Below are 18,024 nucleotides of genomic sequence, written 5' to 3' on the forward strand. Positions count from 1 at the left end.
TAAGGAAAATTTGTTTATTTGACAAAGTATCGTCACCAAAATTAGCATCGCTTATCATTCCAAGTATATCAATATTCTGTGAAAAAATAGTTCAGATTGGACAACTATAGCCTATAGTTGCTATACAAACGGAACGATTGGAATCAAATGCTTGTATGAAGAGCTTGTCTAATTGGCAAAGTTATCTTTACGAAAATTAGCATAGATTATTATCAAAGATCAGATAGATATAAACTAACCTACCAAACTCAAGTTTTTATAAGGAAAATTTTTTTATTTGATAAGATATCATCATGAAAATCGCCACAGATTATTCTCTGAGATATCGCTACAATCTCCGAAAAAATTGTTCAAATCGGACAACTATAGCATATAGCTGCCATGTAAACTGACCGATCAAAATCAAGGAAAATAACTTTTTATAACCTTTCACGGTATATAAAATGCAACTGTGAAGGGTATTATAGCTTCAGTGCAGTCGAAATTAAAATTTTTTTCTTATTTTACTTTTTAGTACTTCTATGAAATATGTATGTAAGTTTTTACTATCGACAATTTAAGACAATCGCCAAAAATTAATATCATAAAATATATGCATATTTATGGCAGTTATAAAGAAATATTTAAAATAAAATTTATTAGAAATCATTAGAAAATTAATAATTATTAATAAAATTATATTTATATTTGCATACAAACGCGCCATGCGTGATCTACATACATATGTATGTGACAGTTTATCATGCACCGTGTACTTTATGACGCCTTTTGGCAGGCAAATAGTAACACTAAAAGCTCGATATGAATATAGTCTGTATGTAGGTTTATGTACCAATAATCTTACTTGTTTAGTGACTTTGACTTTGTCAATAGCCGTCCATTCATTCAAGTAGCCAAATAGGAAATTGTATTGACGTCAATGAAGACAAATGACAAGTGTCTAGCTGTCAAATGGTGCACTCACGCCGACACACTGCCACACCGCCACACACATATTGACATGTTAAAATTGTACTATTTTACAATTTGCTTCAAATCGAAAGAGTCTATGGTTGAATTAACAGCAAATCGACCACACAAATATCGATTCGTTAAGCTGCCTTTTTGTTTTACTAACTCGAACAAAATAAGGCGGGTGCTTTGATCTCATTTGGTCATTGGGAGACAACGTCAGCAGCAACAGAACGGAAGGGCAGTGTCAAAGCAATGGGAACCCAATTGTGTCAGCGCTGGGATAATTGCTGCTACAATTCCCCGAAACAGTGCCAATAAACGTGTAGAAAAAAGACAAACGCAACATGACACATAGTTGAATTTCAGTTGAATACGTTTTCAATTTAAATTTTTATTGCACGTTTTGGTTTGCAATTAATTGTGCAAAATTTTGCCAAGGATGCTTCGTGCTCTAAAAAGGAATTTCGAAAATGTTGCATAGCCGATTTGACTACAGAAATGGTTTATTTTAAAAAATAATATTAAACTTAATAGTGCATTAGATTATAGTTTAAATGCAACGGATTGTATGAAGCTTGCAAATACTTTCTGATCTTCATATAAAGTAATAGTTTTTCGAGATATCGATCCGAAATTTTCCACAAATCCATTTCTACTCAAGAAGCACTTCATTTGTCAGAATCGCCGATATCGGAAAATTATAGCATATAGTTGTTATACAAACTGATCGATCAAAACCAAGTTCTTGTATGTGAAACTTTTTTATTTGACGAGATATCTTCACAAAATTCGGCACAGCTTATTGCCCAAAGTAATATTACAATCCCCGAACAAATTGTTCAAATCGACCAACTATAACATATAGCTGCCATACAAACTGACCGATGCAAACCAAGTTCTTGTATGCAATTTTTTTTTATTCGACGAGATATCTTCACGAAATTTGACATGAACTGTTATCCACAGAAATGGTTTCGTCTCCGAACATATCGTTCAGATCGGATAACTATAGCGCATAGCTGTCATACAAACTGTTCGATGAAAAACAAGATTAAGACATTTTTATACCCATTTATGCTTTAAGAAAGGCATCTCTGTAGGGTATTATTGCTTGGATGCAGCTGAAGTAACGGTTTTTCCTTATTTTAGTTTGTCTTCAAAATTTTTTTTTGCATAATTATACATACTAATACTACTGCGACTTCAATAGCTTTCCATTAACGAAAGTTATTTAAAAAAAATAGCCAATATATAGCACGAAAAAGATATAAATAATAAAAAATATACAGCACGAAAAAGAAATAAATATTTATCGTGAGAAAGCCACCATCCAAACCATACATTTCTTTAAGTACATTATGGAAATACCGAAAAGGTATTTGTGGTATTTGCGGACTTAATTGTTTGTTTACAAAGTTGGCACCTGAACACAAAAAATTCTTTGTCTCTTTACTTAATTTAGTGAAATTTTGTTTTTCAAAACATTGTCAAAGCACTTGAACAAATAGTAGGCCATCATAATTATTTTTATCTTATCAATGGAACTACGAATGTGAATTATTTGTGAATATTTCTTGCGCAAACTTAACGAACTACTTTTGATGGAGTCAAAACAGTATTTTTCTTTACTTTTTTTCTGTACAGACAACAGAAATAAATGGAATTCCATGAAAATGGAAAGTCAACAAGTAGAAAAAAGTTCCAATGAAAGCTATGAATGGATATTAAAAGCTTGAAAATATATAAATAATAAAATTCTTTTATTAAAATAATATGTTTAATTTTGTTAAGTCTCATTTATGTCTAGCTGCTCTTTTTAGCACTCAAAACAAGCATTGCTCAATCACTTAGATAAGCTTTTAATTGCAAAAGCTTATGGCTTATCAGCTTATAAGTGCTTGATAAGACATCTAACTTAATTAGCTAACTGAGACAAGCTAGTTGAAACAGCTAGTCAAGCAGTCTGCTAAAACACAAATAAATTGAGAAGACACAGCACGACAAGTTTTTCAATTTTTTTTACAACAAAAGCACAGTTTTATATAAGCATTCTTCTATCATTTTTTCACAATTGAATATAAAATAAAAATTGCTAATTAAAAATATTAATGATTTACTATAAATCATTAGTTGGTAGCGTGACTTAAAATGTGAACTCAGAACTGGAAAAAAGCTCTGTAATCAAACCCAGCTGCACTTGTAGCACAAATGCGGCGCACATGTGGCTAGAAATGTGCCAAGGTTGTTGCAACAGTCACATAAAGATAAATTTTGAATATTTAAAGTAACGGCAGATGGTATGCACTCTATGGTTATCACGAAAGTGGGTGTGTAAAAATATTAACAGTTATGTAAATATATGAAATATAAGCATATAGATAGTAAAATATATAAAAGTAGGGGAACATTTTTTATTGTATACCAGAGAATGACGACGAAATTGTGCAGATAAAATATAATAGAGTACATACGAGTATATATACATATATCATACATTTATCTCGTAGTCGCGCCTCCTTATTTGGCATACAAAAATATAAATAATGTATTTATTTATCGTCACTGTTGTTGCTGTGTGAACTAAATGCGCATTTGCGCGCTGCTGATAACTCGTTGACGATAAGAGTGCTACAACATGTTCGTAAAATATTCAAAAAATATATATCGATAAAGAACAAACAAGTCATAAAAGAAGAAAAAATGTTAACTTCGTTTGCTTCGTAGCGATAATACCCTTCACAAAAAATTCCTCACCGAATTTTGATCGGTTAGTTTGTATGACAGCTATAGGCTATAGTAGGCTGATCTGAACAATTTCTCGGGAGATTGTAGAGCTTCTTTGGAAAATAATCTATGCCGAATTTCGCGACGATATGTTGCTAAATAAAAAAAGTTTTCCATACAAGGACTTGAGTCTGACCGATCAGTTGGTATGACAGCTACATGTTATAGTTGTCAGATTTTAACAATATTTTCGGACATGGTGGCGATACTTGAGATAATAATCTTTGTAAAATTTTGTCTTGATATCTCGTCAAATAGAAAGTGTTATAAGTCAGTTTGTACGGTAGCTATACGCTATAATGGGCTGATATCCGCGGTTCTGACAAATGAGCAGCTGCTTGGGGAGAAAAGAACGTGCACAAAATTTCAACTGGATAACTCAAAAACTTAGAAACTACTTGGCACATATAGTCAGAGGAACAGGCGAATATGGCTAAATCGACTTAGCTGTTCATGCTGATCATTTAACATACATACATATGTACATATGCATATATTTTATTGGGTCTATTTGGTGTATAAAAATTGTATTGTACAAAGGGCGCAGTGTTTGTGGCATTTTATATGAGTAACTTTACATGAATTCCACATGAAGTGGTAGCGATAAGGCGAACAAATGCTTTGCACGTAGCAAAACAGCAGCTTATTGTATTGTAAGTATATAAACTCAATAAATATTGTACATCTGGCTTGTCAGCAAATTTTAAAACATATTTACTACTGTAAATATATTTACAACGTACAAACATTAGTATACATACATGCATACGTATTTTGTGTGTATATATAATGAAATCAATTTTAATTTTATTTATTGTAGAATAATAAATTATATTACAACACCTTCAAGCAAGCGAACGACATTTTACATTAAACCAAATAAGCTAAGTGCCGCGATTATTGCTCAAATGTTAATTGCTGATAAGCGCCAGTGCTTTGTTAAGTGCTCAGTGCAAGCGAGTGAAGCGATAAGCATAAATATTAAACAGGCATTGAAAGCATTAGAAGGTTTTATTGCCTGAACAACACTGCAATAAATATGAAAATGTAACAAGAGAAAACTCAACCGACTGCTCTGAAGTCTTGTAATTATGAAGAAAGATCGTTAAATTCCAAAAAAAAAAAGAATGGCAATGACACAAATGTCAATGAAGAATGCATTGAAGGCAGTGCGCTGGCATCCTGTTGCTTGGAAAGTGAAAATAGCTTAGAAATTGGAAAAGCTTACTTTCACATGCGCAACGTGACTAACACAAATGCTCACTGTATAAGGCGAAACAACTCTTTGAGCTGAGCGAAAGTTCTGTTGGCAATTTTTTAAGGCAATCAGGAATTTTATGGTAATATTGCAAAAATAATGAAAAATGAAACAGTTATTTTTCAAAGAAAAAAATTCGTATAGGTACATGCTTCAAAACATCATTTTTTTGCTGTTAGTAAAATAGGTTATACCGTATTTCGACCCAACTTTGTTAATGATAACATTGTCATTAAAATTTGTCGGCATTTTATGACCGCTAAAAATGCAAAAAGTTTGAAATTAATATACATACAAGTACATGCATGTACATAGTATATGTAAATTTTGATGGGTGGATATCACAAAGACACCGCTAGTACATAGAAGCTTCGAGCAGTTGGCAATAAAAAAAGTTTTACAATCCTACCAAAGCTTAAGAAGTATTTTAAGCTTTTTAAGTTCCAAAGGTTTCATATGTTTCTTTAATATTAATAAATCGAATACATGCATATAAAAATATGTAAATTTTCAACTACGACAATTTTTTTACTAGTTAGAAGCTTTTGGAAAAAGAAAAATGTAATGAATTTAAGGACAACCCGTCCTTAAGAACTTTTTCAAAGTTTTACTTGCGGCTTTCAAGGCTTTTATAGAAAAATTGTTCTAAAGAGGTTTTTAAAACTTTCACTAGCAACATTCAGAGAACCGAAAAAATATAATTTATTTTTTTGCCAGCCACATCCTCATTAGATATTATTTTTATTTAAAATGGTAATATGAAGCCTGAACTATCCACAGAGCTTTTTGAAACTTTATAGCTTCATAAATAGAAATAATATTCTAAAATGCTTTTTCAAACTTTCACCAGCAGCTTTTAGAGCTTTCACTGAAAAATAAATTATTTGCTTGCCAGCTATATCTTCATTACATATTATTTTTATTTAACAAATGGTAATATAAAACCCGAACTTTCTAAAGAGCTTTTTGAAACTTTTATATACGGCTTTCATAATAATTATATATAAAAATAATACTGTAAAATTCTTTTTCAGACGTTCACTTGCAGCTTTCAGAGCTTTCATCGAAAAAAATAATTATTTGTTTGTCAGCTATATATTATTTTTATTTAATATAAAGCTTAAACTTTCTAAAGAGCTTTTTGAAACTTTCACTTGCTGCTTTCTGAGCTTTCACTGAAAGAATATAATTTATTTCTTTGCTAACTACAAGTATATCTTCGTTAGATTTCTATTTTATAATATCTCGTAAAATAAATAATAGAATTAGCAAGCCCGAACTTTCGATGAAAGTGAATTTATATTATTATAAAATGTTTTAGAAGTATAAAATAAGCACCCGAAAACATAAACGACTAGAAAGATCTCAATTGACGGCATAAAAGTATACACATATACATAAGTACTTATTTTCTAAGAAAAATGCCAGTCAATTCTGTCTACTATTGTCGCCTATGGCTAATCAAGACACATTCGTCACCAGCTTACATTTTTACACAAATCCGCTTGCAACAAATTGAAACTGCCGCATAATTGGAGAAATTGCAACAACAAAGCACTTGCAACTAAACACATAAAAACTTCAGCTTCGCAGTCATCCTCTGCCGGTCGTACAAACATACATATTTACGTACAAATGCATATAATAAATAAGTGAAACCTAAGCTCCTGAAATGGTATGGCGCCGCCGCATGCAATTTAAGAAGCGAGCAGCAGTTCTAAGGCAGACGAACGCAGGCAGGCAACTAGTCCAAAAAAGTTCTTAATTGCACCAATTCAAAAGCGATACTAATAGTGGTTTAGTACATAATAAAATGCTCCAAAGATAGCGCTGGATCTCATTGAACAGCTGTGAAAGTTGGTCCTTTGTGAGAGCCAAAAACAGCTAAAAACGGATGACTAGATCCTCATAGATCGGCGCAGAGTTTTAAGCTTATCACAAAATCAGTTAATAACAACCGCAGGCACTTCTCTAGGTTCGCCGGAGGCGTGTTTACTAAGATATTTCAGTCTCCGCCTGTCATCATTCCTTCATAAAGCTTTGGCAGAAAGCGTTCGACAATATATTTAGCCGCAACGCATACGAGCTATTGGGCTGTGTCCAGCAGGAACACGCAGAATTGCGGCGAGATTAACGTTGATAATAGTTTAGAAGAACTCTTACGGTTCACTCTCGACCATAAGGAGTTATTGAGAGCTATTGGACTGTATCAAAACACGCAGATTCACGGCGAGATTTACTTTGATAAGAGTTCAGAAGACCTCTTACGGTTCACTGTCGACTATAAGGAGTTATTGACAGCTATTGGACTGCATTAAAACACGCAGATTCACGGCGAGATTTACTTTGATAAGAGTTCAGAAGACCTCTTACGGTTCACTCTCGACTATAAGGACCGGCAGCTGCTAAGGTTTTGACTGTTGACCAGTGGTCGAGTTTACGAGAGTACCGACTCGCTTGCTATCAGATAAAATGGGGCAAGGGTGCCCGCCCTCTCAGCTTTGTAGTTTCTGACTGATAAATGAAGTCGTCTAGGACAGAATTAAATATTAGGACAGAAAAGACAATTGGCTAACTTATTGGCTTTGCGAACTAGTTTAGAACTAGTCGACTTCACTAGTGTATCTAAAGGAATACATACCCATATATACAGTTTCCAAGCGGGAAAGTTCTGCTGCACTTTATTTATGGGGTTTCTTTTCACTTCGAATTTTTGGGTTCTTCTATTGGAACAGCAACGAACATACATCGGTGGTGTGCTTGGCTGTCATTCATTTAATTGCGAAAGCTGAATGGAAGCCACCGGATGATTTAGCACAAACTAAGCGGCAGTGCGACAGAATCTATGTACATACTTACATATGAGTATAGAGAGTCAAGTGAGCCAGGCAGTCGTCTAACTAGAGAATGCCAGCTGCTTGCTCGTATCAAAAGACATACGAGTATTTATGTGGGCATTAACATGAAATCATAAACGACTGCAGAACAAGTTGCACGAAAAAAAACGTATATACACACAAATATAGATTTGTATGCAGCAAATAGACAGGCGATATAAGTGCGCCGAATACACAGTAACGTTGACAGCAACGCCAATGATCGTGCGGACAGACAACCACCAGCAAATCAATCGAATAACAAACGCTGAGCGCTTGAACGCGGCTCGCCATACCCGCCTGCTGCCAGCGGCGTGAATGCTGGCGACACAGATACTCAACTTAAGCCAATGAACTAAATTAAATTGCTATTGCGAATTTATTACGGCTATTTTTAGCGACAATGCTTTCAACGCCACAGCAAAAAAAGTGGCGCGCAACAGCAACGGGCTGCAGCAGTGACAACAAAGTTGTTGCGTCTCATGAACAGCAGTTGTGTGTTGATTGGAGTTAGCGCCGCCGTTTGCAGTGCCCAACAAGTGCAGCCAACCGAAGAAAGGAAAGCCTGCGCTGACAACGCGGACTTCAGTTGTTTGTTGAACTGACCAAGTGAAGCGGCAGCGATGACAACGAATCGCAGGCGAATATTTACATACATACATACAAGTGTACACATATAACTAGTATGTACTGCACACTTATGTGGTGGAAAATTGATTTGTATGTGAAAAGTTGAAGTGATAAATTAAATGATGCTTTTAAATTAATGAAGAAGTGGCGGCTTTGCGCAATTAAAAGGCTTTCTTCGATACGCTAGAGAACTCATAGTATAAGTACATATCGGCAGCTAGGCAGCTGAATAATATAAAAACCTTCTTTAAGTTGACTGGGGAAAGAAAAAACGATATAAAATAGAAACTATTCATATTAAAGCAAAATTTGATTATAATTTTGATTATACATAGGTTATACATAACCTGTAATATGACAATGAATTGTAAACTATAAAAAACTCAATTTCAATAAAAAAACGATATAAAAGGAAATTTTTCATATTGAAGCAAAATTTGAGTTTTGGTTATAGTTTTGGTTATAACTTGGTTATACATAACCTGTAATATGACAGTGAATTTCAATACAAAAACGATATAAAATAGAAACTATTCATAATGAAGCAAAATTTGAGTTTTGGTTATAACTTGGATATATTTAACAACTAATATGACATAGTGAACGATTTAAACTCAATTTCAATTTTTTTTGGTTTTTTCATTTTAATTGACGATATATGTATGTATGTAGTTACATATATGGTACATAAAGATATAGAAGAGTTGAACTTCAATGATTGAAAAGCTTGGAAAGCTCTTGATTTAACATTAAGAGTATTTAAGAAATTGCTAAGCGACAAATTTTAAACGCCTCAGAAAACAATCAAAAACTCAAAACCAAACAAATAGCTATACGAATTAATAGTAATGCGTCAAAACAGGCGACATTACGCCTCTAAAAGTCCACTAAAATGGGCCAATAGCAAATTGCTGCTACTATTAAACTTAGCATATTCTCTTTGAGCAAAGTACGTAAATCGTCAGCTAGAAATCCTAAGCAAATGTCAAGTAACTTTCCGATAATTGAACTTATTTGCAAATCGGTATGCAACGTGACTTGCTTAATGTCATTGCAAGTCAACTATACGCACGAGAGCACATGCATATGTATGTATATAGTATACTGACATAATACATATTCATATGTGAATGCATTCTGAATTTATACAAATATTATTTTTGCTGTTGTTGACTTTGGCGCTTTGCATGGCAAACCAATAATTATTCTAATTATAATTAGAATGTTAACAACGTCAAAATTTGTTACATATGTTTGTACAGTTATGTAAGTTTGATGTGTGTACTACTAATGAAAGTTGTAAATGAGGTGAACTCATCGGTTCGCGGTTAAGAAGTTGACGTAGATTTTTATGTACATTAGAAGTGCTAATACTATAGGCAAGCCCACTTTTTATGAATTTACAAAAAGTTTTTTTTTTCTTTTTATAAACTGTTAGAGAAAATACTTAAGAAAAGTATAGAATTTGAAATTATTAGTAACTAAAATGTAATAACTTAAAGCTGAAAGCTATTACTTATCGGTTGATATTTATACTCATCTGTTAGAAAAAAGGAATATACCTGTGATCAAAAAGTAAGGTGAAATTTTCATTTAAAATGTCATTCAAAACTCCCGGCCCTCAGGAAGGTAGGTAAACTTTTTTATATAGATTGGTAGAAAAGTCTACATTTGCCAAACGTACTTAGGTTTTTTGAGTAACCAATTCTATAGTCAGTGCTTGCCAAAATCGCCCTTATGAGTAACTGGTATGAATAACCCAAAATGTATTCTTAGATTTTTACAATGATTTATTTTGTAGGCAAAAAACTTGCTCCAATTTTTTGTACGGACACTTTGAAAATATTGCGAAAGAACTTTGGTGAGCACAAAAGAAAACGTTTATAGCTGCTGCAACGAGTTCAACGCGGGCCGCGAAGACCACGGCAAGCTCGGTCAAACATCGAATATTGTGAGTAAATTCCGTGCTAAACTGCCAAAGAAAATTTGGGCGTTATGCATCGTTTGCGTCAAGCTATTCGTCTGAAATTTCATTATTATCATAATATTATTATTATTTTTCATATTCGGCTAGAATTATGAGAAAACAACTCTCGGTATATTCATCACGATAATGCCACATCTCATACTGCATTAGTTCTTTGCGACTTTTTTGTCAAAAATTCGACTCATGTCGTTGTTCCACTGTATTCGCCTGATTTGGCTCCGTGTGACTTCTGGCTATTCAACAAACTCAAAAAGCCAAACAGGGGGCTTCGTTTCGACGCGATTGAGGTTATATCTAATAGAGACTATTCCGTCTGTTTAAAGGACTGGAAAAAGCATTGGGAAAAGTGCTTTACATCGGACGAAAGAAGATGAAATCGATTCACCTACCACCTTGGTTACAGCAATATAAATTACATTAAGTTTGTGAAGATGTTTGTTCTTAAAGTGTTAAATCAAATATTTTCAAAGCACGTCATGAGGATTATTTATTTTTAGATATTTAGCTAGAACTAAGAGTAAATCATACTCGTATCAAGTCATACACTATGTGAAAATATGAACACACTTATTTGTTTTATTATTAGAAAATACTCTATTTGAAGTACTGTTTGTTTTCCGGTTAAAAATATCAAGCAACTGTAAATAATTTTCATCACAAGTTTAATGACATTGTTTGTCAATAATTATTAAATCAATTAGTTGCCAGAAGTGAAAATTCAATAATGGAATGATATTTAAATAAGAAAAGACGTCAACTTCGGTAGCACGGAAGCTAGATACTACTTTCACAAAAGATTCCTTACAAGAACTTCCGATCGGTTAGTTTGTATAGCAGTTATATGCTACATTAATCCAATCTGAACAATTACTTCGGATATTGCATTATTGCTTTAGATAATAACTTATGCCAAATTTCATGAAGATATCTTGAAAAATGGAAACGATTTCCATACAAGCACTTGATTTGAATCGGTTAGTTTGTATGCCAGCTATATGCTATAGTGGTACGACAAGAAGATTTTTGAGGATAAAATGACAAGTGCAAAATTTTCAGATCATTATCTCAAAAAATGAGGCACTAGTTAAGATATATACAGACAGATGAACATTACTCCAGTTAGAGAACACCAACAAAGTTAGCATTTCGTAATACTCATACTGCTTATTTTAAAAATCAAATAAAACTTATATATTTTTTTCAGATCGAGACAAATTTTCACATGTGGACTTACCATAGCTTGCTCGATCTTATTATCGATCGCAACTGCACTTGTTCCAGATGCACTGTAAATAAAAGGAAGTAAAATGTTTAATTACTTTTCGAAAAATAATACTATATTGTAAAAAATGATAATTAATAAGTCCAAAATGTAGTATATAGGAAATATATATATAAATAAATATAGGATATCAAACAAGTTTTATAATACTTAAATCTCTTATATAACTAAACGCACAAATGCCTACTATTTTATATGAAATATTACTTCAAATTTTATGCAAATCGGCGCTAGCTAATAGATCCATCATTAAATATTAAAAATAAAAATTAAAAAACATGAAATATATAATGTTGAACAATGCTAACAGCATTAAGGTCAATTCAAAATTGTTTCCGCCGAGACGGCTATTTTCGCAACACATTTCAATCATTTTAATAGCCGTCCATTAAATCCAAACGCACGATTCAACGATTTCGCATGCCAATGAGATTTAGCACAAGAAAAAAACGTAATTTTGGCCAAAAATCACTAATTCCTTAGCAATTATATTGGGTTGCTATGCAATTTTTATGCGGTTTTATAATTATATGAAATCATTTTTCAAATTATGATGCCAAAAAACTAATAAGTTGACAGCTGAGGCTTGAGATGTGGCCATGGGTGAAGCGCAGATTAATTACAAAAAATAAAAAATGGAAGAAATTAATAAAAAATGAGAAAATCAAGCGATATGAGTAGGCTAATGGCACTATGGCTTAATTTCAAGTTTATATTGGAGGTGAGGTGTTTTAATTGAGTGACCTCAATTGTTTAAATTATTGAAAATTAACTAAGGTTCTCGGTTTATCGATTCAAAATTGTTTTATAAATTTAAAACAAAAACTAAATTGTTAAAAAAAATCGTTCAAAAAAAAAATAAAAAAAATTGTAAAAAAATAAATTTTAAATCAAAAAATAAATAAAAAAGAAATTGTTAAAAAAAATGCTTAAAAATGTATAAAGAAAAAAATCTAAAATTAAAAACAAACAAAAATGTTAAACAAAAAAATGTTAAAATAATAAAAAAAAAAATGTAAAAAATATTCAAGAAAATTGTTAAAAGAAATTGTTTAAAAAATATTTAAAAAATTTTAATTAAACCTTGTTAAAAAAATTCGAAAAATTTTGTTTAATAAAGTAAGAAAAATTGTAAAATGCAAATGTTAATTTTTTTTATTATTCTTTAATCAATTTCGGCCTCTGACCAAAATAAAGTTTAAAAAATGTTGAAAAATAAGTTTAAAATTATAAATGATAAAAAAATGTTAAAAGAATAACTTAAAAATTAAAAACAAAACCTTTTAACAATTTAAAAATAAGTTAAATAATAAAAAAAAAAATTAATTAAAAAAAGAATTTAATTAAAAATAAAATCAAAAATTATAAAAAAAAATGTTGAAAAAAATGTTTAAAAAACGTTACATTTTTTTTGTTTTTGTTTCAAATTGTTTGCTTAATCAATAAAAAATGTAAAATGTAAAATGTAAATGCATTTTTTTTTATTATTTTTTAATCAATTTCGGCCTCCTACCAAACTCAAACAACTGTAAACAAACACATGATTTTGCTTGCCGCCGAGTAACACATATTTACAGTTATATTAAACGACAATATTTTACCTTTGCACACAACTTTAATCTTGTTGTGATTCTGTCTGCAGACACACACTTTACTTATCACAAAATAAACAATGGTAAAGAAAATAGGAAGATACAAAGAGAAGTATTTTTGGTGCAATGCTTTCTAAAATGTCTGTCCACGAGAGAGAGAATAATCAATTAATTCTAGTGACTTAATGTAAATTTTCAAATAAATATTAATTTTCTATAAAACTTTGCAATTGCGTTTGTATTGGTTTAAATTGCTTTAGGACCTATATCGAATATAATATACTCCTCATAAAAAACTAATATATTAAATTCAGAATATGTATTATTCATACATACATAACATGAAATAAATAATCAAATAAACCAGTAAACATCATGACTAGTAATTCAAAATGCTAGCAGTAAAAGGAAACGGCCTTGAACTGTAACCGACCGCTTAATGCCACAATGTTTATACAAAGCTTTTAGATCTTGTGAGCATAATTTTATACGACCACATTAGCATTAATGTTTTCGGCATTTTCCCTCATACAAAGGCAATGTTGTATTTTCGAAACATTAGAACGCCACAAACAGTCAAACTATAGAAGAGCATATGAAATATAAACAGAGCAGAGTTACTTTGGCTTTCCGATTTGCTTCAAGTGCACGATGGGTCATTGGAATTATAATAGTCAAAAAGCTAAACAAAATTAAGCAAACTGAAATGTGGTGTGTTCAGTTCTTATGTGTCTATATTCTTAACTTTATCAATATTTGTGCTCGAAAACGAAATAAATAAGCAGCACTTAAAATATTTCAAGGCTGTTTACAACAACTTGTAATAGAATCAAGTTAAATCAAGTCATGACACACATTTTAAAAAGCATCAAACGTATTTGAATGGCAAGCGACTTTTGAGTTTTAATTGGTCGATCACCTTATTTGAAGGCGTGTCACAAACCAACACGGTCGCATTATAAATATTTTCGTTTTTGGTTTTTGTTTTTTGTTTAAGCATTCGCTATATGAGTAAAAAATGATATAACAGTCAACGGACTTAGTACTTTGTATTACCAAAAGTGAATGGACCACAAAGTGCACACTCGAAAATTTTCTCACAATTTGAATTCATGTGGTTGTTGCTGCAGCAAGAAGTCTTAAATTTATTCAAAAGCTGCAGTTCTATACAGTTATGAAAGGTTAAGTTGATTTTTCGTGTGGACGCTTATTGATTTTGGCGAAAAACTCACGAAAAATTAATGCAGTATACGATGATCCAAAAACCAAGAGTTGTTGTCGGCCCATAATTCCGACCTTTTTTTACGAATAACTTCTCGGCTAGATAATCGAAGAAAACTGTCAACATAACCTAGATTTTTGACCTGCTTTGACGTGGTTTTTTGGCTCGGCTCACCTTTGCTACAATATTTAGCCGATTGATCGTCTGTTTCCGGGTTGTAAATATAGATCCAAGACTCATTCAAGACCTCTTATATAAACAGCTTCCCTTGATTGATAAACGAGGCATGTACCGCGACCTTACATCTATTGTGCCTTCTCCTAACTCCGAAAATTCAGCAACCTTCCCCTCCAAGCACCTATCAGCTGCTGGCTTAAAACAACTGAATCTTCCTAATTGCATCAAATCTTGAACGAAGTTATTGCTGAGCTTGATTTACGAATCATGGGTTTATGGTTTTGATGTTGGCACTGAAGCCCTTTAGTGCTGAAGAAATGGCACAGACAAGTAGATACTACCGAAAAACCCGTCAGGTTCATGATGAAGTGTTTTGAGGCCATGCACAATTTTGTATTTTATTTCATGACGAGATACATATACGCAAATTGAGATATATCTTGCACCATTTCAATCCATCACACTTCGCTGTGCTTTTAACTACGACGATTTCTTTTTCTATCCAATTTTAGAACAAACAAATGCAAACATAAATCTGTTATAGCTATATTACTCGTCTATATTTAAAAGCAAAATAAATATTTACACGAGGTGTGAATTAAATTCGACACAGAATTATGCGCCATTAAAGAGAGAGCACCGCCAGTGTCGAAGTATAGAGTTTACATACGGACACATGACAGATGCCACACCTTACAACGCCTTTATAAACATTTATTACGAGCTGACGCTTTATGAAATGCAAACTTTCGTTTACAACTGCGATTTGTGTTTTATTTTCCACTTCCGCTATGAAACACAGACAACGCCGAATGATGAGTGGGCAATTAAATTTCGGGTAAACACAAAATGTACGCACGCAATGCAATAATTGTAAAAGTGAAATTAAATTGGGTACATTTCGAAAATGTTTACAAGCAGAAGTTTCTAGATATCAGCAGTTGCATGCGAAAAGCTACGAAATCTCAATTTTAATTGCAACGCAATGAGTGTGAAAAGCTGCGGACGCATTCTGATTTCAGCTCAAGGTCTGCTGCAGATCTCGTCTGTATTTTCCACCAAAAGCGCACAAATTGCGTATGAGTAAACAAGGCGTATAACGCTGACAATCATCTGTCATATTGTCGACCGTTTAACGTAAATTCATATTTTACAACAAAAACCAAAATAAAATTGGTTGCGAAAAATTTCCGTCAAAAAAGGGAATTCCATACTTTTAACGCAAAGTGACAGTGAATGTCACGCAAACAGCTGTTCGCCTTAAAAGCTTTTGTAAAATGAAAAGCGCATAATAATTTAACGGGATTTATTTGCTATCAGACATATGTATATATAAACAATGTCTACTGTGGGCTTTCGATACATTTCTTTTTGTGGTGACGCGCTCGTCCTCCACATCGATGCGATCATTATGAATATGCGCTCGGCTGTTGGCGTCGGTTATTGACCCGCTCAATGCATAGTCGGTGGGCTGCAGCGGGTGGCCTTCAGCTTCAGTTAATGCAACTTTCAGTGCCAGTAAAACTAAAATCATTCGCATGTCGCCAATCAACAGCTGACCGCAAAAACCCAACATCGATACTTTCGCTTTTTTTATAGCGCCACGACGATTGCATTGCCGTCATTCATAAACAAATATATACATATCTACATGTGTTTATGTATAAGTATGTATATGCTCGTTATTTGAATGCTTTAATTTTCAATAATTTATTTATGCGTTGATACGGCGTAAATATATCAATTTCTGTTGCTAAAGTTATTTTTAGTGTTCGATTGTATTAATATAAGCATAAAAATAAATTAAAAACATATTTATATTATGCTTTGCTGTGTGGAAAACTTTTTATAGTTTATAAAGTTTGTTAAGGAATGTGATGACGCTCAATTTATCATATTTATTTGTATTTTTGCTTATTTCGGTTTGTATAAACAGGAGATTCGAGATGAGATGATGAGAGGTGATTGAATTATCGAGCCTAGTTCAGGGGTTCGTAGGAGTTTCCGCAAATACTAGCAGTCAGAGTACTACTTCTACTTCAGGTATATTTCTTGAATTCACAGACAGTGCTGGCACTGGTTGAAGCAGAGGGTGGGGTCAATAGACCACAGGTAGCAAAACGTTGATTAAATTTTCTATGAAATTTTATCATCTCAAGGAAGCTTTTAGGGATCACTTTGTATGCTGGACTTAAAATAATTTAAGCCTTTTCAAGTACATTTCATACCCTTAAGGGGTTAGGTGGGTTTCAGAGGTACAAAGAAAGGTATTTTTACGATTTTTTTTTAAATATAAACAGTCATATATGCCAAAAATATAATATGGCATATCGAAGGTTCATATTTAAACAATGTCTCCTAAACTTTTGATGTAGAAATGTTGAAAATTTCGCCGTTGAGACCTCATCTCCCTGGGTGTCTCACAAAAAAAGTGCTCTCGTCGTGGACAGCAGAACTTATTATTGGTTCATCTAAAATTAAGAAGCCAAAAATGTTCCTTTAGTACATATATAAATCTCGTGTTTGAACAAAGGAAACAAAAAAATTAAAATTTTCCTTTTTTCTCAGACTTTAAACAAAAAAATTTAATTTTTTGGTCCAATTTTCGCCATTTCTTGGCTTAAAAGATAAGTTGTAATAAAAAAAATCCTTCGTTCAATAACTAGGTAATGTTATTTTAAAGATGTGTACACAATTCGAACTAAATCGGTACTTAACTTTTCGAGAAATCGTGTCCACCGACTTCAAAAATGGAGTTTTGAGAAAAACGCATTTAAAAACAGAGCATTTAGCCTAGCTAGACTCGAGCCCACAATTCTCAAGGCTGTATCTCCGAAACTACTGCTCGGTTCAACTAGAAAATTTAGGTCAATATTCTAGAGGAATGTAGAATTTAAAAGGGCAAAAAAACAAAAAAATGATTTTTTGAAATTTTGAAACTCTTCTTAACAAGATTAGGTTGCCACGAAGAAGGAAACGATGGAGACACTCCAAAGTATATATACAAATGATCAGCAATAACAAGCCGAGTCGATTTAACCTTATCCATTTGTATGTATACAAGCAGTTCCTAAGTTTTTGAGATATCGCCCTAAAATTTTGCACCCACCGTTTCTAACCTAATTTTGCTTATTCTTGGGAATGGCTGATATCGGACCACTATAGCATATAGCTGCCGATCAAAATCAAGTTCAAGTAAGGAATATATTATATTTGTGCAGGGTATTAAAGCTTCGCTGCAACCGAAGTTAACGCTTTTTAT

General features: G+C 32.6%; 1 protein-coding gene across 6 annotated transcripts in view; it reads right to left on the bottom strand.

Annotated features, from left to right (window-relative positions):
• Positions 1-18,024, bottom strand: part of LOC126753518 (protein bunched, class 2/F/G isoform) — a 228,873-nt gene that overhangs the window by 45,082 nt on the left and 165,767 nt on the right. For all 6 annotated transcript variants that reach the window (XM_050465027.1, XM_050465025.1, XM_050465029.1 and 3 more), the window contains one exon: positions 11,724-11,775. In XM_050465027.1, coding sequence (XP_050320984.1) covers positions 11,724-11,775 — 52 coding nt within the window. The remainder of the gene's footprint in view (positions 1-11,723; positions 11,776-18,024) is intronic.

Source organism: Bactrocera neohumeralis, chromosome 3 (assembly GCF_024586455.1).
Source record: "Bactrocera neohumeralis isolate Rockhampton chromosome 3, APGP_CSIRO_Bneo_wtdbg2-racon-allhic-juicebox.fasta_v2, whole genome shotgun sequence".
NCBI classification, from domain to species: domain Eukaryota; kingdom Metazoa; phylum Arthropoda; class Insecta; order Diptera; family Tephritidae; genus Bactrocera; species Bactrocera neohumeralis.